Raw genomic sequence first — 20,103 nt, forward strand, 5'->3', positions numbered from 1 at the left:
TAAGCAACACAATGAATACGAGCATAATACAATTGACTCTCATGCAAATTAAACCCATTGCGGATCGTATTGTTTTGGCGCGCGGGGCACCAGCGGTCGCGTGAATTAATTCACGGTCAGCTGGCCGCACGAACAGCAATGGGTGCGCCACATCATATCGCTAGCTATTGTATACTAGAAAAATTCAGCTGTGAAGGTATTCGTTTAGATGGAACATGGACCTGCTGGGGTATCCGTGATGTAGGAACGATAACGAACTCGCGAGCAAGGTTACGGCGTAGCAGAGATGATGTCTGAATCATAGTCTAAATAAAGCGGCTCGGGCGAATCGATTGCAACATCTGGGCCAATTGTCTAGAATAAACCCACCAAACATATACGTCTGCGTCGTTTAGTTGTGTCACTAACCTCAAAGTATTATAATAACAACTGAGGAAAACACCCAATCAGAAGCGCTAAAAAGCAGAGAGTAAACTCATATGAATGATTTTTCAACTTCGACATACAACTGCGATCTGTAGGATATTTATAAAAGTTTTGAAAACTCTAAACGTTTTAGACCGTTGTTAAACACTCTTAGTAGACAAGTGAAGACGATCGCCCGATCTATCAGACTTTAACTATTTGGAGGGAAATTTAAAAGCAGACCGCTTTTGCGACCTGAGCTCGTCACAGTGCAGTTAGGCCGGCCCGCTGCGTGACGAGCCCAGTTCGTCAGTGATCCGCAATGGGTTAATGTTTTGTTCTAACTTTTTGATTGATGTTAACTGATGTAGAACAGTGTATAAGTCAGTTTTTTACTTCAAAATGAACAAAAAATACAAAATACGATAACAAGTTACAAACCACATCTACTTCAGATTCAACTCAAGTCAGTCATGGTCAGATTCTGTAGAATGTTACGAATATCACTTTATCTACAAGGATCATCCATTCTGAAGTATTATAATCAGTCTATGATAAAGCTTTGCTTAATTTGGATAAAAAAGCTTCCAAACATAAGAACAAAATGATTCAACAATCTCCGCTACACAGAGCTAAACAAAATCACATCTGGGAAAACCCCACAGATTGGCAACTAGTAACAGGATAATATAAAATGCTATTAAACATCAAAAACAACTCATAGGCTTTTTGATTTACTTATAATTTAACACTTTCACTACTGACGTATTTTGACAAGCACCAACTTTTACAGTAATAAAAATGCATTTAAACGTATTTAGGACTTAGACGGCATTGATAGTCATTAGCTATTTCCATCTTTTTTACTTCTTACTCTATGGATTATGATATATGAAATGTTGTTAGCAGTCATCTGGAATATCGGAAAAAAGTGGTTTGTTCAAGAACTAGTTGTTGCGTCGCGTTGGCCATTTGTTGTACTTCTGCTATTGTTCTGCTAATTCATCGTCTGCATTGTTATTGTTTTGCTTGCTATTGCATAATGATCCTGATTTTACTACTAATGGACCTTGTTGACATTGTTTTTTACTCAAACAAAAATATCAGCATATTAGTAATAAAAACTTTTATTGTTGTGTTTTATAAATAATTGGTTTACCACAGAATTTTACAGTTTTATTGTTTATTTTCAGCTTCTGATAAAGATTTTTGATGATGGCCCTGGAAGAAGAGGATTAGTCCCCACACTAAAAAAATTTAAACAAGTGGATTTCAATTGTAAATATTTGTAGCTATAGTGACAGTAATGAAAATACTAAATACAACAAAATAATAATGAGAAATATATTTATGTTATAGACTAGGATATGGTGATTTTTTTTGCCAACTTTTTATTTTTTATAAAAAACATTATGTTATTAAGTTTTAAAACCAGAATTTCTGTTTCAAAATATTTATGCATGAGCATTTGTGTAGAAAAAGGAAGAACACAGCTTTAAAATAAATGTAAGTCCCATGTTTTTCTTCTAATTGGGTAAAAAATTATATTTGTTTAAAAATCATTAAAACGGGTGGCAATCTAAGAAAGAAGTCAAAATTAGGAGGCGGCAGTGAAAGTGTTAAAGGTCTTTGATCAGTAATTATGCTTTTATACAATAATTACGAATCAACACTTTCTGTGCCCATTGCACTTTGGAAGTTACGTGATCAACACCAAATGGGTCGGTCAACGTTTCCAGAGGTTAAAGAATAATTTTGCATATCAAAGACTTATAAGATTACCTGAACCATTGGCTGTACCATTTTGAGAATTGGTTTCATGTGTCATCTTTAACAGCCTCTGCTGCTCTGCCTGAAAACAATCAAACACATTCTTGAGTTAGCTTTCAAGTTCTTCAAAAATTCATATTTTGTTATGAAAGTAAACACAGAAATTAATTAATATGACAAAGAGAATATGAATATGATGTATAAACATAAACCAGTAATTAGTGTTATAAATATGAAGAGTTTTTTTTTCAACATTCAATCTCATGCCATGACGGCCAAACAAGTGGCAGGTCAGTGTGCACATCACCATCTTCCCCACTACAAAAGTATTTACTCACTGCTGAGTTCAAAGTTAACCAGACATTTGTTCCTGAGGCCACGTGTGGTCCCAATATATCAAACATGTAATTGCCTCTATTGATTCTCTTTACCAAATGTGAATTCAGGAGTGTTTATTACTGTTTCCTTCAGCTGCATGGGAATAATTGCAGAAGATAATCCATTGGAGATATGTTGCAGTGTGTTTTTTTGAAATGGAAAAAAAAATCCAAACACAACACGTTATGAGTGATGCGTTGTTGTAGCCTGACGAATTGTGGACAAAAAGAATTAATAACAGGGAGTTCTTCAACCAGACAAGAAGCTTCAAAAGTTCAAATACAAAACTCTTATTCCAGTCTTTCAAACAAAGCCATGAAATAGCCCAAAATTTCGATTAGCTGAGACATTTTTATAATAAACTCATTATTACATTATGAAACCATTGGTCCTACAAAATCTCTCAATAATTACTTTCTCAAAGAGGGCTAAAATAAAAACAATTCTACAGAACTTTCTCCTACACCAAAGAATCTCTTCCAATTCCTGTTCAAATCTACTAATGTTCAGGGCGCATACAAAACAAATATACAAGGCCATGTTCAGAATAAGTATTAGTACCTGTTTTCCATTTCTATCATGCCCACCCATAGCGCCTGCAATCGTGTGTTCCGCGCAATGCGCACTAGTCGTCCTTTGTTTCACTGGGCTACTCGACTCACGCCATTTTAGTTCTTCTAACGTTGCGTTTTCAATTTTCCCTCTGAATGTTTTTAAAATGTTTAAGGCAAGTGAATCTTGCCAAATTGTGAGATTCGTTCTGTAATAAGAGTTTTTAACGCAAAGGAATGTTGCAACTGGCTGGAAATTTTATTCGTCAACTTCGGAGATTCCCCCCACCCCCCCCCCCCCCCACCCCCCCCCCCCCCCACCCCCCCCCCCCCCCACCCCCCCCCCCCCCCACCCCCCCCCCCCCCCACCCCCCCCCCCCACAGAAAATTATTTATAAACCTCTTTCATGTAATGGAATTGAATTGTAATTGGTTGCGCCATTAGACTAGAACTAGTTCGATTGAACCTCACAATTGTAATCAATCATTAATTTATTCTAGTCCCAACTTAAAAAATTTGTATAGATCTTGTACAGAGAATATAATGTAGTTATTACACAAAACATTAATAAGTTCATTACTATTAGTTGTATAACATTCTGTAAAATGTTAACATAAATACTTGATATTTTGAAGATCCCTGAAGAGGAAGAATTGGAAGATTCAACTGTAGAAAAATCACTCAATGCAGATTCATCTGCAGTAGTGCCATTAGAACTTTCAAATGTTTATAACACAACAGATAATTGTGAGCAGATTAAAGTTATCAGCACTGCCACAAATGCAACATTTACTGCAGTGAACGAAGTTTTACTAGAAGACTTTGAAAAGAGGCAGAAAACGATAAAAGAGCAAAATCGTCAAAGGAAAGAACTTTTGAAGAAAGCCTTAGAAGACAGGTTTGTTTATTTTATAATAACTAAATATATTAACTATGTGATTATAATCCATTTTTGTTTAGTATATATCTATAATTTTGGATAAAATAAGAATAATTTGATCATTAAATGATAATTAAATGTTCAATATTTCATTTGTTTGCTGTATTATTTACTAGTCTCACTTGGCAGTTTAATTTGTTTATTAAACTGCTTTGTATGTAAGATATTTCTTCATTTTTATTTAAAATTTGTTTACAGTTATTTATTTCCTTAAGTAAATAGTTTTGTAAAAGGTTTCATAGAATGTACTACATATAATCTCTTACAATGTTAAATTCAGTACTGATTTCATTCCTTGTTGGCTGAGCATTAGCAAAGCCTATGACTTAGGGAGAGTGCCAAATTTCTTTTCTATTTGTCTGTCTGTACAATATCTCAAGAACAATCTGAAATTTTGCATGAAGTTTTATTTTTATATAGAGAACATTGAGTTCGATAATGGTTCATATGACTCCATGGGACTTGGCTGAATATTAGCAAAGTCTATAACTCAGGGTGATATCTCGATAATGAATTATTAAGCCATAAATTTGATATGTTGTATATTTTTGTATCACCAAGGGCTCTCACAAAATTCCTCTTCTGTCAGTCTGTGTGTAGGGGCAGATTTTATGTATCCCATATGTCACAGGGACCCCAAAATAGAATATTTAAAAAAATGTTTGTTTTTCTTGTTTTTTGTTTTGTTATTTACTTTATAAATCTGATGAGATAATATATTGTACGTAAATGTAAAAATACAATATTTGTCTCTCTTTTGTTCATAAGTGTAATTTACAATTCGGTCACAGAACTGTGAAAGGAAATAACAAGCGGGGATATGCACACTTCAGATGTATTTTCATACTTTGAGTGTCTATCATTCTTATTACTAACGAGAACGTGTCAAGTTTGTGAATTGGCCAAGTTCGCGAATTACTGAATGGCAATGCTGTAAATGAAGAAGCATATAGAGTTATATTTCGAAATGAAAAATATAGATGGCTGTACAAAACAAAAACTTAGCAAAATGCAACGTTGTGTAGAATAATTCGTAGGTGTACCAAATACTTATTTATAAACCAAAATTGTACTGTTTATATAATATTCAACATTATATTAAAACTATTGGAAATATAACGTTAAAAAGGCTTCACCATAAAAAAAGACTATTTATTATTCAACAATTCCTGATGATAAAATAAAATAATGACATTTTTTCATAAACTATTTAAAGTTATTTATATTTTGATACATCAAATATTTCATTACACGGAAATTAATTATATTTAAGTAAGCGACAAACTATTTTATATAAACAAATTCTAATTGTCTATAATTTAGTGCTCCAAATTATTTATTTCATGTTATAATAAAGTAATACAATATTAACATAAACAGTTAACTAATAATTATTAACTGTTTAGGACACCATCCAAGTTTTATGTACACTGAAGAGAAATATATTGCACTTTTTTATTATATTAAAGCAAATGCATTCTAATTAAATTGCCTTGGTGTGCCAAAAATAGTTTGGTACACCAAAATATGCTGTAAGTATTTAAAAGTTCTTCATGATAAAAATGTTATTACTTTAATACAATAATAAATAAGAAATAATTAACTTCTTGGTACACCAAACCATAAGCAATTACAAGAATTTAGTTAATTATAATAGTTTATTCTAATAACGAAAAGTAAAATATATGAATTAACTTCAAGCATAAACAGTTAATATTTGTGTATGTTAAAGCATTGCCATTCAGTCATTCATGAACTTGGCCAAGTCACAAACTTGACACGTTCCCTTACTAACATTGTGTGGGCAGGGCCGGATTTAGGCATGGGCTCGGGCCCAGGGCAGTAAATATTTAGGGGCGGCAAATTTTGAAGGCCAGTTAAAACTTTGTTGAAAAATCAAGAGCGTTTTATGCATAATTTATTACTTTTATATCTTTAAACATTTTCATTCTTAGATTTAGAATTTTAATCCTTTACCCAGCAAGGAAACAATTATTAAATTATAAATTTTGTAACCTTTTTAATATTATGGCATTATTTTAATTCAGTGTATGTATACATGTCCGTATAATGTCTATCTATTTATTTATCATCCTGAATTTTACTTTATTCTTCGGCTAGTTTCTTAGATATATTAACAATGCACCTGTTCATGTGTGTAATAAAGATGATTTATGACTTATATTTTTACAACATAGCAAATTGTCTTGCTTTATTACCTTGTGTATTTAAATTTTAGTGACGTCACAATTATTTAAAGACAGCCAGTCTCATTCAATTTGCAAAGTTTCTCAAATGCTCGTAAATCTTTAAAAGGAAGTGTTTATAAGATAAGGTGTCAGGAGGTCAGCCTACAGTAGTATTTTATCCTGCTGATAAGAGCAGTCTCTGTAGATTATACAGTGTGGGAGTCCGGGTTGTAAAACTACATCAATGATACGAATTGTTACTTATCATCGAAGGTTTGTGTAAACTCAGTTTTATTTTGATATATTTAAATGTTAAACAATTCTCTTCACATTATTTTTGAGACTTGATAGGTTATCGTTTTTACTTCCAGTAAGGTCTGTAAACTTTTAATATTAAAAATTGTGTTCTAGAGTAGGACTAGCTACATTTTAATACACTGGCTTAGATTGATTGTCCCATTCAGTCATCGCACATAGTCGTATAGAACTATTTTAGTTATGAAACAATTGTATACTAGATTGCTGAGGCATTCACATTTATAGTTTTTTGCTACATTTATTTTAAAATTGATAAAAATAGCTTCATATTTAGGTAATTTTTATGTGTGGTTTGTGCTTATCCATAGATGTTATGTACACAATAGACTTTTATTTCTTAATAAATAATTATTTCTTTAAGTATTGTAGTACCATTTTACACTATACAAATCTATAGGCTGTTTAAGAATAAGAATAACAATTTTATTCTGCCACAAAATATTCAACACAAAATACATTGGCAGGTCAATACAACGTTATAACAATATTCTAAAAATTTTGCTTTGTCCACACTATTGATATGTACTCTTCCACCAAATAGAATGATTTTTACAAGGAAAAATAATTAAATTTAGCTTTAAATTCCTTATAACTTAGCATCCTTTTATATATATAATTAGTACAATATAATATATATATATACAGGGTGTATATTATGTCTGGAAACACCCAAATATATCCTTTAATAATTTAAATATAAATTTGAAACCTCTTACAATCGTGATAGAGATTGGGCATCTACTTTTTGGAACAATGTTTTGTTATGTCACACCAACGGGGGACGTCCCTGCCGAGGGTATCGTGAATATTCTTAATGGAAGCCTATACCTTGTGATACATTAATTTTAAAGGTAATAGCTTACTGAATTGAATGCCACAAAAACCGCATCTCAAAGGAATTATTCTATCAGAAAAATAGAGCATTTTTAGTATTGAAAATTTACTGATGTTCAACAATGTAATTTTAACATGGTTCTTGCCCACAAAATGTGTTTACACTAATTTTTTAGCATTTTTTTTAAATGTTCAATTAAATAAAACAAAAATTTCATTTTAAGCTGGTTCTATTAGCACAAATTTGCCAGTTTTTATTACAGTACAATTATGGAAATACTTATGTTATTGATTTCTTATTACAAATAAAAAATAATGTATGCTGTTAGAAAAAGTCTTACAACAAACGTTTTACCTGCATTTGGTGTCAAAGCAATTGTTTCGAACTGTGTTCCTTCTACGGTTTGACAATGAGCCAATCTTGTGTAAAATGATTCGACAGAGTTGCCTAACATTTCTTCAGTTATCAAAAGCAATCTCCTCTATAATCCTGTTTCTTAGGTCTTCCAAATTTATGAGGCTTTCTTCTATAAACATTGGATTTTAAATGACCCCATAGGAAATAATCGATTGGTGACAAATCCGGAGATCTTGGAGGCCATTCGATTTCTCCTCTTCGGCCAATCCATTTATGAGGAAACCTTAAATCCAAATACTCTCTTACCTGTCTCCCATAATGGGGTGGAGCACCATCCTGCTGAAACCATACATTATATCAAAGTATTCTCCTGATGCAATTTGAATAGCTGGGATTATTTCATTTTGGAGCATATTGTAGTAAAGTTCGGCATTTAAATTTCCATTGATGAAAAAGGGTCCAACAATTTTGTTACCTAAAATTCCACACCATACGTTCAGTTTTTGTGGTTGCTGTGAATGGGACTCAGTAATCCAATGTGGGTTTTCACTAGCCCAGTAACGGCAATTGTGCCTGTTAACATTGCCATTTAGGAAAAAAGTTGCCTCATCAGAAAATAGTATGTTGGTCAGAAAATCTCTATTGTCATCACATTTGCGCATCACAAGTTCACAAAAACTCAACTCTTCTGTCGTAAACATCCTCACTTAACTGTTGGACTAAATGAACTTTAAATGGTTTGTATTTATTAATTTTCAAAATCTTACTCACAGACATGGGGTGCATATCATGTTGCTGTGCAGCTTTTCTGAGCGATGTATGTGGGTCTTCAATAAATGTTTGCAAAACATCTAGTGCATGTTCTTCATCTGTTGCAGATTGTATCCTACCCGACTTTGGCCGATTACGTACACTCCCTGTCATTTCAAAACGCTCAATAGTTTTTGATATTGTTGAAACACTTATGGGATTCCTTTCTGGAAAGTGTCATTAAAACAAATTACAAACTTCCCGATAAGATCTTTGACGATCGCCATATCCTCGCATCATCAACAGAGTAATTCGTTCTCTTTCAGACAATTCCATTAAAATGCCAAATAAAAACTGAACTACTGTAATTAAGATAACTTGTTGACAGCAATGCTTCAGAGACACTGATTAACTCGACAGGAATGATATGACCTTTGTCCATTTGTAATTCCCAAGCTTAGACCTGTCTAGTGAAAGCTCCATGCTCAACAAACTGAAACCTGTAGACCAGATGATTAATAACACAATAATGTTTCTCATAGGCTAGTGACCTTTGTCTCTTTTAAACCTTCCTGCTGACTGGAAAAACACCAAGTACAGATTCATAAGTAATCAGAGAAAGTGACTCATAAGTTTTATTCATTGTAATAAAAAAAAATGGTAAATTTGTACTAATGAAACCAGCTTAAAAATAAATTGTTTATTTTTATTTTAATTGAACATTTAAAAATGCTAAAAAATTAGTGTAACACATTTTGTGGCAAGAACCATGTTTAAAATTTACATTGTTGAACATCAGTAAATTTTCAATACTAAAAATGCTCTATTTTCTGATAGAATAATTCCTTTGAGATGCGGTTTGTGGCATTCAATTCAGTAAGCTATTACCTTTAAAATTATGTATCACAAGGTATAGGCTTCCATTAAGAATATTCACGATACCCTCGGCAGGACGTCCCCCGTTGGTGTGACATAACAAAACATTGTTCCAAAAAGTAGATGCCCAATCTCTATCACGATTGTAAGAGGTTTCAAATTTATATTTAAATTATTAAAGGAAATATTTGGGTGTTTCCAGACATAATATACACCCTGTATATACATAAAGAGAACAATGTCAACATTTAAAAGTTCTCTGCAGCTATGATATTTATTTATTCCTGCCAATATTCTGGCAGCTTTTTATTATGAATATTTCATTTGCATGAGAAGAGCCTCAAGCAATCAACCCATAAGTTGAATGACAGTGGAAAAGCCCGAAATAAGATTGTATAAGAGCTTTCTCCTCAAGTCTACAACATTAATGTAGTGTAAGCAATTTGTAATGTAGTGTAATGTAGTAGTGTAATTGCAAACACACTTGTACTAAGTTTACATTTTACCCCTGTAATTTGTAGACACCAACTTTAATTAGGATCAAAAGTCAAACTTAAAAAGTTTGGAAATACATCTTGTTTCCTGTTAAAAGTTTTTCTAAGGCTAAATATCACAGTAGTTGTCTTAATTAAGTTATTGTATAAAGTTCTATGAAAGACTTTTATATAGTTCTTAAGCTTAAAACATTGAAAATCTGGAATTGACACAGACTCCAAACCAGATAAAAACTTGTAATGAGTAATTAAAACCAATATTAGTCATAAAAGTTCTAATAAATCTGGATCATCAGTAAATTCATTAACTGAGTAGTATGCTTTTAATATCAAATTCTTTTTTTATTTTCTTTAATAATACTTTACTGGTTACCAAATTCTTATCATTTTTCACAATTTAATTTGTTACTTTGTAAGTCATGTATCTGATTGATTTTTCATTTTGTGGAATATTCATGTTATTGTATATAGAACGAGGGGTTTTTATATAAGAATAAAATTATAACTAAATCACAATGAAATATTTACTTTTTAGGTACTCTATATTTGATTGTCTATAATTTTAATGTAATAACTTATGGCATTTGTTTATATGATCAGTAGTATATGCAAAATATAATACTCTTTTTATTAGACTTTACTATAAGTAGGAGAAATCATAGTTTTAAGAGTTTTTTTATAAAAAAATTAAAGTTAAAGATAAAAGATCTTAATTGCAAAACTTTTGACAAATTTACAAACAGTTTAAAACAAGCTAGTGTATTGTTAAATTATAAAATACAAATACTGCAATTAAAACTAACATTAGACAAAACTAGAATAACTAGTTTAGTTATTTTTATTATAATTATCATTTAAATATTCTCTTACACTTTAGTAACATTTTTCATTTAAAAAATCTTAATGTTTTGCATAGAATTGTATGTAATTTAGCGGTTTAAAATTTACTGACAGTTTGATATATAAACGTAATCCCATATATAGTAGACGTTATTCATAAAAAGTTAAATTATGTAATAAATAATTAAAAATGGTTTTATGTCTATCGTTGTACATGTTTTGCTTAAAATTGTCAAATGATAGGGATCTCTGTATACTGCTATAAAAATTTCATAAATATAAAGATATGGCAAAGTTGTGTTTTGTATCAAAAACTCCTAAGGTATTAAACAAATTCGTATAACTTATTTTGTATTGAATTTAATTCTGAAAACAGATAAAAAATAAGTTAAATGTAAGATAAAACAATCCTGACTAGGGTTACAGTGCATACTAGCTTCAGATATTAAATAGGGTTTGTAATTTGTATTCAAAACTGTTTAGAACGAAGAAGACACACGAGGAGGCACGTCGTCTTAGTCAAATAGAAGATGAGTTGAAGAAACTTGACTTACAGTTGAGTAATGATGTGTCTGTCCTGCGGAACCAAATCGAAGTGGCCAGTCTTGAGTTTTTGGAAGCACAGTGAGTTTGATTTAATTAAAGTTATAAAATATTTAAATATTAGTAATTAGATATTGCCTTTTGTTAGATATTAACAAGTTATGTAATGGTATACAGGGTATACATTTTATCTGTGTTACCATTGGTATCTCCAAAACAACTAAATTTACAGTAAAATTTGGATGGGAAACTTCACCAGCTTTTTAGTAACAAGAAATATAAATTTAGAAATTCAAAATTTGCTACTATTTTATAATATTCCAACATAGCTGCAACTTTAAAATGTCATTTGGAACACCGTTTATTTTCTTTTTATAATTTATTTATTAATGAGCTGAAGCCTGTGAAAGTTTAAAAAACTACATGTTTAAGAACTATTGTGTGAATAATTTCAAACATAATAAAAAGTGAATGATATTATTGTTAAGTGGACTATTAGTATTGTATCGAGGTTTAGTAATAAAACCTTAGTGTAATCAATAAATTGCCAACATGAGTGTGATAAAATTATGTCTATAAAAATAATGACAACTGACGACAACCAATTCAGTTTTTAGAGAGAGAAAGAGAGGGAGAATCTTTATTTCGAAATTGTCAAGATTTGAAATGGCATCATAACAGTTAATAAAAGATACAGTCATAAATACAAAAATTAAATTAAATTATTCAACCCAGTATTTTCCAGTAGAGAAACTTATTGATGGTGTAGAATGGTCTGTCCAGGAGGTCAGTTCAGCAGTCTATGTTTCAGCACCTCCGGGTCGTTACTCTTGATGTCTTCTTGCAGTCAATTGAAAAACTTGGCACCTGCATAAGAAGGTTTCTTCTTAAACAGCTTCTTTGTGTGAGTTGGGAGGCTGAAGTTCTCTGCATATCTTGTGTTGTAGGTATGTTGATCACCATTTCGCTGAAGGTTATTGGAGGTGGCTAAGACTGTAGCTTCTAGTAAATATAAATCTATAACTGTCATTAGTCTCCATTAGTCATATGTTATTAGTCATTAGTCTTGAAAACCCTCTATGCAGCTTTTCCACCCATTTAATTTGGCCATTATTCTTGATACTGCTTTCTTCTGTAGTATCAGAACACATTCTAAATTCTTATTTGCTGAGGCACCCCAAACAGAAATTCCATACATAATATAGCTTTCAAAAAGGGCATAATATGCTGTTCTAGTTGCTTCTACAGTACTGATAGCTTTGGTTTTTCTAATTGCAAACAAAGCACTACTTAACTTGTTGCAAACAAAGCACTACTTAACTTGTTGCAAACAAAGCAATATTTAACTTGTTGCAAAATATATTAATGTGACTTTGCCAAGAAAGATCTTCATCAATAACAACTCCCAGATACTTAAATTCTGTCACATACTGTAGTCCAGGAATGTCAGATACATCTTCTTTCATCCTACCAAATGACATCTGTTTGGTTTTCTGTTCATTGAAAACAAGGTAGTTGTTGCTGCAGTACTCAAGGGCTATATTGGCACCAATGTAAGCATTCATTTCTAACAGTTCCAAGCATTTATTTGCAGAACAAACCCCTGAGGTACAGGGGCAGCTCTATATTTTTTGAACCGTTACAGATAAAACATTCAAACTTTTCACATCAGTACCACATAAATATTTACTTTTTTATGTAAACATAATTTTTAATGTCAGGAGGCGGTTCAAAAGGAGCCGGAAGAAAATCATAAATGAGAGCATAGCGTAGCATGTAGGATAAGGGAGATGGTCACCTGCAGGTATCTCTTTTCTGGGGCTGTGGTGCTGCCTCCAATGGTGGAGTTAACCTTTCAGATGTTTCTGTGGGGTCAATGGTTTGGCAAGAGTGAAGGTGGTCTAACACTTGCTTTAGTCTTTCAACTGCAGCTGCCACTTCTCTGTGTATCCACAGTGGAGCTATTATTCCAATGAGTGGATAAATCCTCTGCACGGGTATAGTTTTTAAGTACACAGATACAATCCTTTGTTTGTCGCAGTGTTGGTCTGCTTTGCATGTACAGAACTTTTCAGCAATATTGCTGCAGAGATTCTACATATCGGAACTGATGATCGTAGGATTTGTAGTTGAGCAACCTAACCGTTTTAATACACATGGTGATCATGGATTATCTTTAGTATAAATTACAAGTTCATTTTAAATAGTAAAAGTGTATATTTTTTTATTGATAACTTCTTAATATTATTACACAAAGACTTATGGCATTATTATTTTATTAGTCTATGTTACATTCTATTCTCTGAACTATGTAAAATAAATTATGCTGGTATTACTAAGTAATTGATGTTTTAGCTTTTACTTTTTTATACTAAAAATCTAAATAAAATAAATAAACTAATAAATGTGAAAACTACCAGAAAAAACTATTGTGAATGGTTAAGTTATTGAAACTCTAAAATTTTAAAAAGAATTGTTAACATAATAATAATAATGAATCTTTATTATGGTAACAATTTCCACAATTACATATAAACATCTGTATTTTGTGTTTCTGTATACACAAGTCATTGCATAAAACGTTTCAGACATTTCATTTAAATTGAGTATCCGCTTTAGTACACTTGCACAAGTACTAGAAATAATTACTGAAACAGCTAGAAAATGTACGAGTTATTAAGCTCATTGTTGTTTGACATCATTGTTGTGTTCTATTCACCAATTTACGCTTACTGATTTCGGCAGGAAAAGGTTTGATCGTGCTGAGAAAGAATACTTAGATGCGAAGCTGGCTCTGTTTCACGAAAAAGGAGCGGAAGGAGCTGCTCACAGGACATCTCTGTACAATTATCGAGCAGAATGAGCTGCGCAAGGCTAAGAAACTATCGGATCTCATGGATAAACTGCAGTTGGGCTCTGTGGTGAGTATCCATTGCTTGAATAGATGATTTTTCATAAAATTACAATAAATTATTATATGTAGAAGGTGGATGTTAAATGGGAAGAAGAGATCATATGACCTTAAACTGTAAATTAGGTCGCTGCATAGTAACTAGCTCGCCTTTTCATAATGGAGCCTAATATTCTTAATGTGCCTTGTTTTTTCTCTAACAGATTAAAGTAGTATATTTAAGTTAAAAAACAAACAGTTCTGTCCAATGGGTAATATTAGCACTTCTTATTTGTTGTTTTCTTAACTGTAAATAATATAGCCCTACATTGGAAATTTGATACTCTGTTGCTAAAGGGTCTGATACAAAAATTTATCTAAGATTTCAAAATATGCAGACTTACTCTTATTGTGTAGGAATGACAATTATTATCCAAAATTCCAAAGTAAGAGTTTTAAAAACTTACAAGTTAGACTGTATTAGAAGTGGCACACACAAATATATGCCAATGGTGATTGGTGAATCTCCCTTCTCTGCATATCTTTACAACTCTGTTCCCAGCAGTTGTGTATGTATGAAAAATTACTGATCCATCTCAACGGCTGTTCTTATTATCTGATACAGTAAACAAATATACATTACATTTGATTTCATTCATGTGTTTTACAGACAACAAAAATGATTAACTTTTTCTAAATACAACTAAACATTTGTAAATCTTACATACAGTGTAAAAATTACCGCATTATAGTGAGAACAGCTAATGGTCAGCAGCAATAAGGCAACAACACGTCAAATATTATCAGACTATTGTATCAGTTGTGTGTCTTGTTACATGCTATTTATGACACGCCATTAGTATTCAACTGCCACGCAATGCTGAAACCCCTTTTACCCCGCTGGGGTACATGTAAACAAATGATTCAGGATATGTGAATAATGTTTCTTTTATTAATTATATTTGATTATTAATATTTTTCTTGCAATTAAAACATTTCATAAATTTGTGCCTGTAACCATTTTATTATAGCTTAAAGGATAAAATTGAAATGTTTTAGAGCTGGAAATACAGTTAAGCAAAATTACATTTGAGAGTAGTTGAACATTTTTGTCGCACGTTAGCTGCTTCATACATTTCTACATTTTTGCATTTCAACTCTCGGCTTCTAATTGTCACATTAGAGAAATATTTTCAAATAATTTATACATCTTGAGCTACTATTTGGATTGTAAGTCATTAATTGAAAACAATATAATTTACATCATTATTAACCCTTCCAACGCGGCTAACGCCTATAGACGCGGAACTGCCGATGCTTTAAACACGGATAACATCTACAAATGCAAAAGCTTTACTTTTGAAATGGCGAAGAATTAGTTGTTAAAACTTCCGTAAGAGAGCAGGTCGATGTTCCTTTCGACTGTCGGGACTAGACAAAACGCTTTGTCACCGTTGGTGGACGTTGTAACGGTATCTACTCGGGTTGAAAGCAATCGCCGCCATATTTTGTATGGCCTTTGACGCGGCATACGCCTACAGACGCGTTCGTTTCATTCAGCTGTTTAACTATGTGTGTGTTGGTCGTATGTTGGTTATATTGTTAAACAAAGTGTTTTGAATCAGTCCGTTGTTATTCTAATAGTGTTTAGTTTGTTTTTACGTGAACTGATTTTCCAACTTTTATCATTTTACTACGAACAACGTAGTTTGAGCGCATTTTTGGTATATTATGTGTAATATTTTTTTTCAATTATTTGTTTTGTATTTTGTACCAGTTTCACTATACAAGTCCAGTTTATTTATTCTAAATAAATAAGGTTTATAAGTACAATATTTGTTTCATTTCCCTTGTAGGCTATCGTATAAATAAGTTTGTGTTGAATTTCATATTATTACATTTCAAAATCTTATACTGAACTTATTTATTTTTATGTACTAATTATACAGAAACTTCAGTTACAATTTACTCATTATAAATAACCTGTATAAATGTAATGTAATCTGTCAAATATTGTTCCTATGTACATTATCCTGCAATGCAGTTTATTCAAAAGTTTTTGTGCGTATAAAATTCTCAAAAATATGTAATATTACATGTTTATTATTTTTTTCTTATAAAGGTAATACCGAAGAATATGAAACAAAAATTAGCATTGGGAAATTTTTAAAAAAATATTTTTTTATGTCTTAGCGTTTGACAGTAATTTGAATTAGCGCTTTAAGGGTTAAATGTAAAAAGACATTTCCTTTAGGGTTAGTTTTAATACTAACCTGATAATTAAAGATCATAGTAAAGAATTTGAGTTTTTCAATTAAATCATTAAATGTTGCAGGTCATTGAAAAATCCATGGGGAAGCCAGTAATTAAAACAGATGGTGATTGTATAGAAAACAACATCAGCGGTGCAGTTCCATCAGAGTCCCAAGTTAGCTGACAAAGTGTAGAAAAATTTAAAACTTGGTCTAATGCTACAATAAAGTACATTTAGTGTTGTTTATAAACACACAGATTTGTTATAGTGACAGTTTTCACCTAGATACTAGACAGTGCCTTTTACATCATATAAACGTTTTATTATAAAAAGATGTCTTTATTTTATAAGATAATAATATGTAAATAAAATATTAATCAAGGTAGACAAGGTTGAGAGGACCTCTAGTGTACAGAAATGTAGCTAACTTAGACTTTTATTCGCAGTGAAAAGATAGAGGGCAGGGTCACCAAAACACAGGGTATTTGATTACACAGTTTACAATCTTGTCTGTAACAGCACTTTCTATCAGCACTGTCTAGCTGTAGTGACTCTTCCTCTCAAGCTGGATCATGTGTAGAGTTGCAGGTCTTAGGAAAAGAACACTATTACAAGTTGGAGATTGTTCAGCTACATTTTCAAAATACACTTATAAGAGAAGTTGACATTTACAGCCAGATTTACATGGGTAGAGTTACAGGTAATTTGGAGTAGTTTGTAGAGTATTATACTATTTCAATTACTGTACCTATCTGGAGCATGGAACCATATACACATGGGAGTGCTGGTGGTAGAGTTGCCGAGCAAAGCAAGGAAATTATTTAAAAATTTATTTGCTATTATAATGTTGTTTGAGGTATCTAACAAATTAAACAATCATGCACCCAACAGGTGCACAAAATTTGAAATTTAACAAAACACCAAGACAGACAACAATAAAAACCCAATAAGAAAATGCATAACAACACCTGCATGACACTTTACGAAAACCCAGTGTTTAAAAAAGATCACGTGTATGTGATGGGGCACTCGTCATTGTGAATGTGTTAAGGCTAAATATTAGAACAGCCTCTTCTTAGCAAAAATCATCTCTTTCAAATCAGCATGACAATGTAGAAAATGATACAGACTTTTGTAAGCAAATGAAATATCTTTTTAGTTGTTTAGAAATAATATAAAAGTAAAGTTATTTTTTCTAAACAGCTATGAAATTGTCAAATTTGCATAGTTTTTCAAAATTGACAAACACCAAAAGTCATAACCCTTTCCCGACGAACACGGCCACTACCCGTTCTGCATTAGCGAACGAAACACGGGCACTGCATGGATGGCGTAACGTTCATATAATGCCATCCATGCAATCCAGTTGAATTGAACAGCAACAGCAGGTGTCCTAAGTGAGCTATCTGCACATGAAAGACATCAAGTCAGGATGGCTGTGTAGTCTTAAGTCGCTACTCTTGGACGTGGGTGTTGGCCTTGGATTTTTGTGGTCTGGTATACACTTACAAGAGTCACTGGTCTGTGGTAAAGCCGGTGGGAGGACCCACCTTAACTTAACAGTGGTTGGCTTGGTGGAAGGTGACGGGATCAGTGATTTTCTTACATAAGTGTGGCAGACCCAAAACACCTGTTTTGCATTTTTGTCTTTGATTTTGCTCGTTATGCTCTATGAGGCATTTATTATTGAATCATGACCATAATATCTTTTAAAAGTAAAAAAAACCATTTACTCTACTTATACACTATAGGTACAGCGTCAAAGGGTCAACTGAATTAAATACAACCAGGTAGAGAAATGAGCAGTTTTTAATGAGTCCCGAAAGGGATAAGACCGGTAAGGGATGAAGCAATTGGTAAATGATTCCAGCTTTACTGCTTTACTTATTACAGTTTAGTAGAGATTAAGACATTGTAAATTTGTTGTCAAAATAAACTCAATTGATTCAATTGTTAAGTAAAATTTAACCTAATTTTTAAATTTGGGCAGTACCTTTTGAAATTGATGATCACCTTCATTTCTTTGAAGACAAATAAATTATTAACGGTTATTTATGGAATAATTGGAAAATCATTAAATATTTTAGAACAGTAAAATAACTGAGTATTTTTATCACTTTCATTGTATGTTTGTTTTCAATCATGCAGTACTCCTTCAAGGTTATTAAAAAAAAGTGTGCAAAAAATACATAAGACATAGGTATGATATGTAAAATTAAAGTGTAAAAGATTTAACTAACTTCAGTAATAAAGCTATAAAAATAACAGTTAATAAAGAAGTGGATAATATTTTTGTGAAATTTCAATTATAAACATTATAAATAAGCTTTTCTATTATAAAATATTAACATTGGATATAAAATAGAAAAAAGAATAAACTCATAATAACTCATATTATGAAAGGCATGAAGATTAACGAGTTCTTGTTAAAAAAAAAGCACATTATGTAGTAATACCAATAAATAAACCATATTAAAATTAATATTTTCACGTTAGAGATGTAGCCTTGTTAAAAGTTTACAAAAAAGTGTTAAAAGGTTTATTTATATTGTATTATAAATATTTTCACATTTTATAGTTAAATGTTATCAAAGAACAGTATTAGTTTTTATTAAAATACAGAATTTCAAATATTAAAACATTTGTTATCAAACCACTTGGTTGGTGTTTATTCTAATGTGTCATTGAATCTAAACTGTTAGACACAGTTTAATCTTTTTCACTTTATCTGGGACCTGTTTTCCCTTTAAGGCTATTTATGTTTGAGGTAAAACTGATTTTCCTATACAGTTCAAGAAGAGGTTAATGTTAATGTTAAATAAAACAAAAATGTTGGCTTTAAAGTATGTTGTAAGTATTTTTATTTGATAGCGAGAAATTAATTTGTTTTTCCAACAAACTTGAATAACAACATTTGTCACTCTAGAAGTGGCAACTGTCTTTTGTCATTGTTTGTGAGATAGCAACTATTGGATTTCCGACGATCCTGTACTGTGTTATTTTAAGTCACGATTTTACGTTAAGGCTACGTGAAACCCTATACAGGGTCTGTTCAATAAGTATCGGGACTGGTTTATTGTATCTTCAACAGAATGGTGAAAGGGGGTCTCGTTAGAGGGGTCTACTCAGGTGCACTCTAATTCAGTCAACTGCAGGTATGCGTTAAGACAGAAGGTGGATTTTTGTGATGTGTGATTGTTTATAGTGTCATCGCGCCAGCATGGAGCGGACCATCGAGCAATGCTATGCTGTGAAATGTTGCTTTAAACTGGGGAAATCCGAGACCGAGACCAATGAACTCTTTAAACAGGCTTATGGGGATGATGCCTTAAGCCGCAAAAGAGTTTTTGAGTGGCACAAAATCTTTAAGAAAGACCAGTAGCTAGTTGAAGATGATCACTGCATCAAGTGCCAATGACCGCTCGAACCGATGCTTGGATGGCCAAAGTGAAAACAGTTTTGGACTCTGACAGGCATTTAACCATTGCCCTTATTAGTGCGAAGACCGGCCTTTCAGTCGGAACCGTCCACACCATTGTAACAAACGATTTTGTGATGAGAAAAATGCGCACGAAACTTGTGCTGAAAGTCTTGAGCGAGGAACAAGACCTATCATGGGTTAAAATTACGCAAACAAATTTTGGACTGCGTCCCGGAAGTTGATGATTTTCTCAACAACGTTATTACCGGCGATGAATCGTGGGTGTTCCAG

The 20,103-nt window shown here is 32.1% G+C and overlaps 1 protein-coding gene across 1 annotated transcript; it reads left to right on the top strand.

Moving 5' to 3' along the window:
- The first annotated feature begins 3,271 nt into the window (after positions 1–3,271).
- On the top strand, positions 3,272–19,773 carry LOC124374848 (RAB6-interacting golgin). Its single transcript, XM_046833021.1, is given in 7 exon segments — positions 3,272–3,280; positions 3,741–4,003; positions 11,188–11,328; positions 13,993–14,044; positions 14,046–14,168; positions 16,473–16,565; positions 19,597–19,773. Coding segments are annotated over 7 exon segments (858 nt in total).
- The last annotated feature ends 330 nt before the right edge of the window (positions 19,774–20,103 follow it).

Source organism: Homalodisca vitripennis, chromosome 1, assembly GCF_021130785.1.
Source record: "Homalodisca vitripennis isolate AUS2020 chromosome 1, UT_GWSS_2.1, whole genome shotgun sequence".
NCBI classification, from domain to species: domain Eukaryota; kingdom Metazoa; phylum Arthropoda; class Insecta; order Hemiptera; family Cicadellidae; genus Homalodisca; species Homalodisca vitripennis.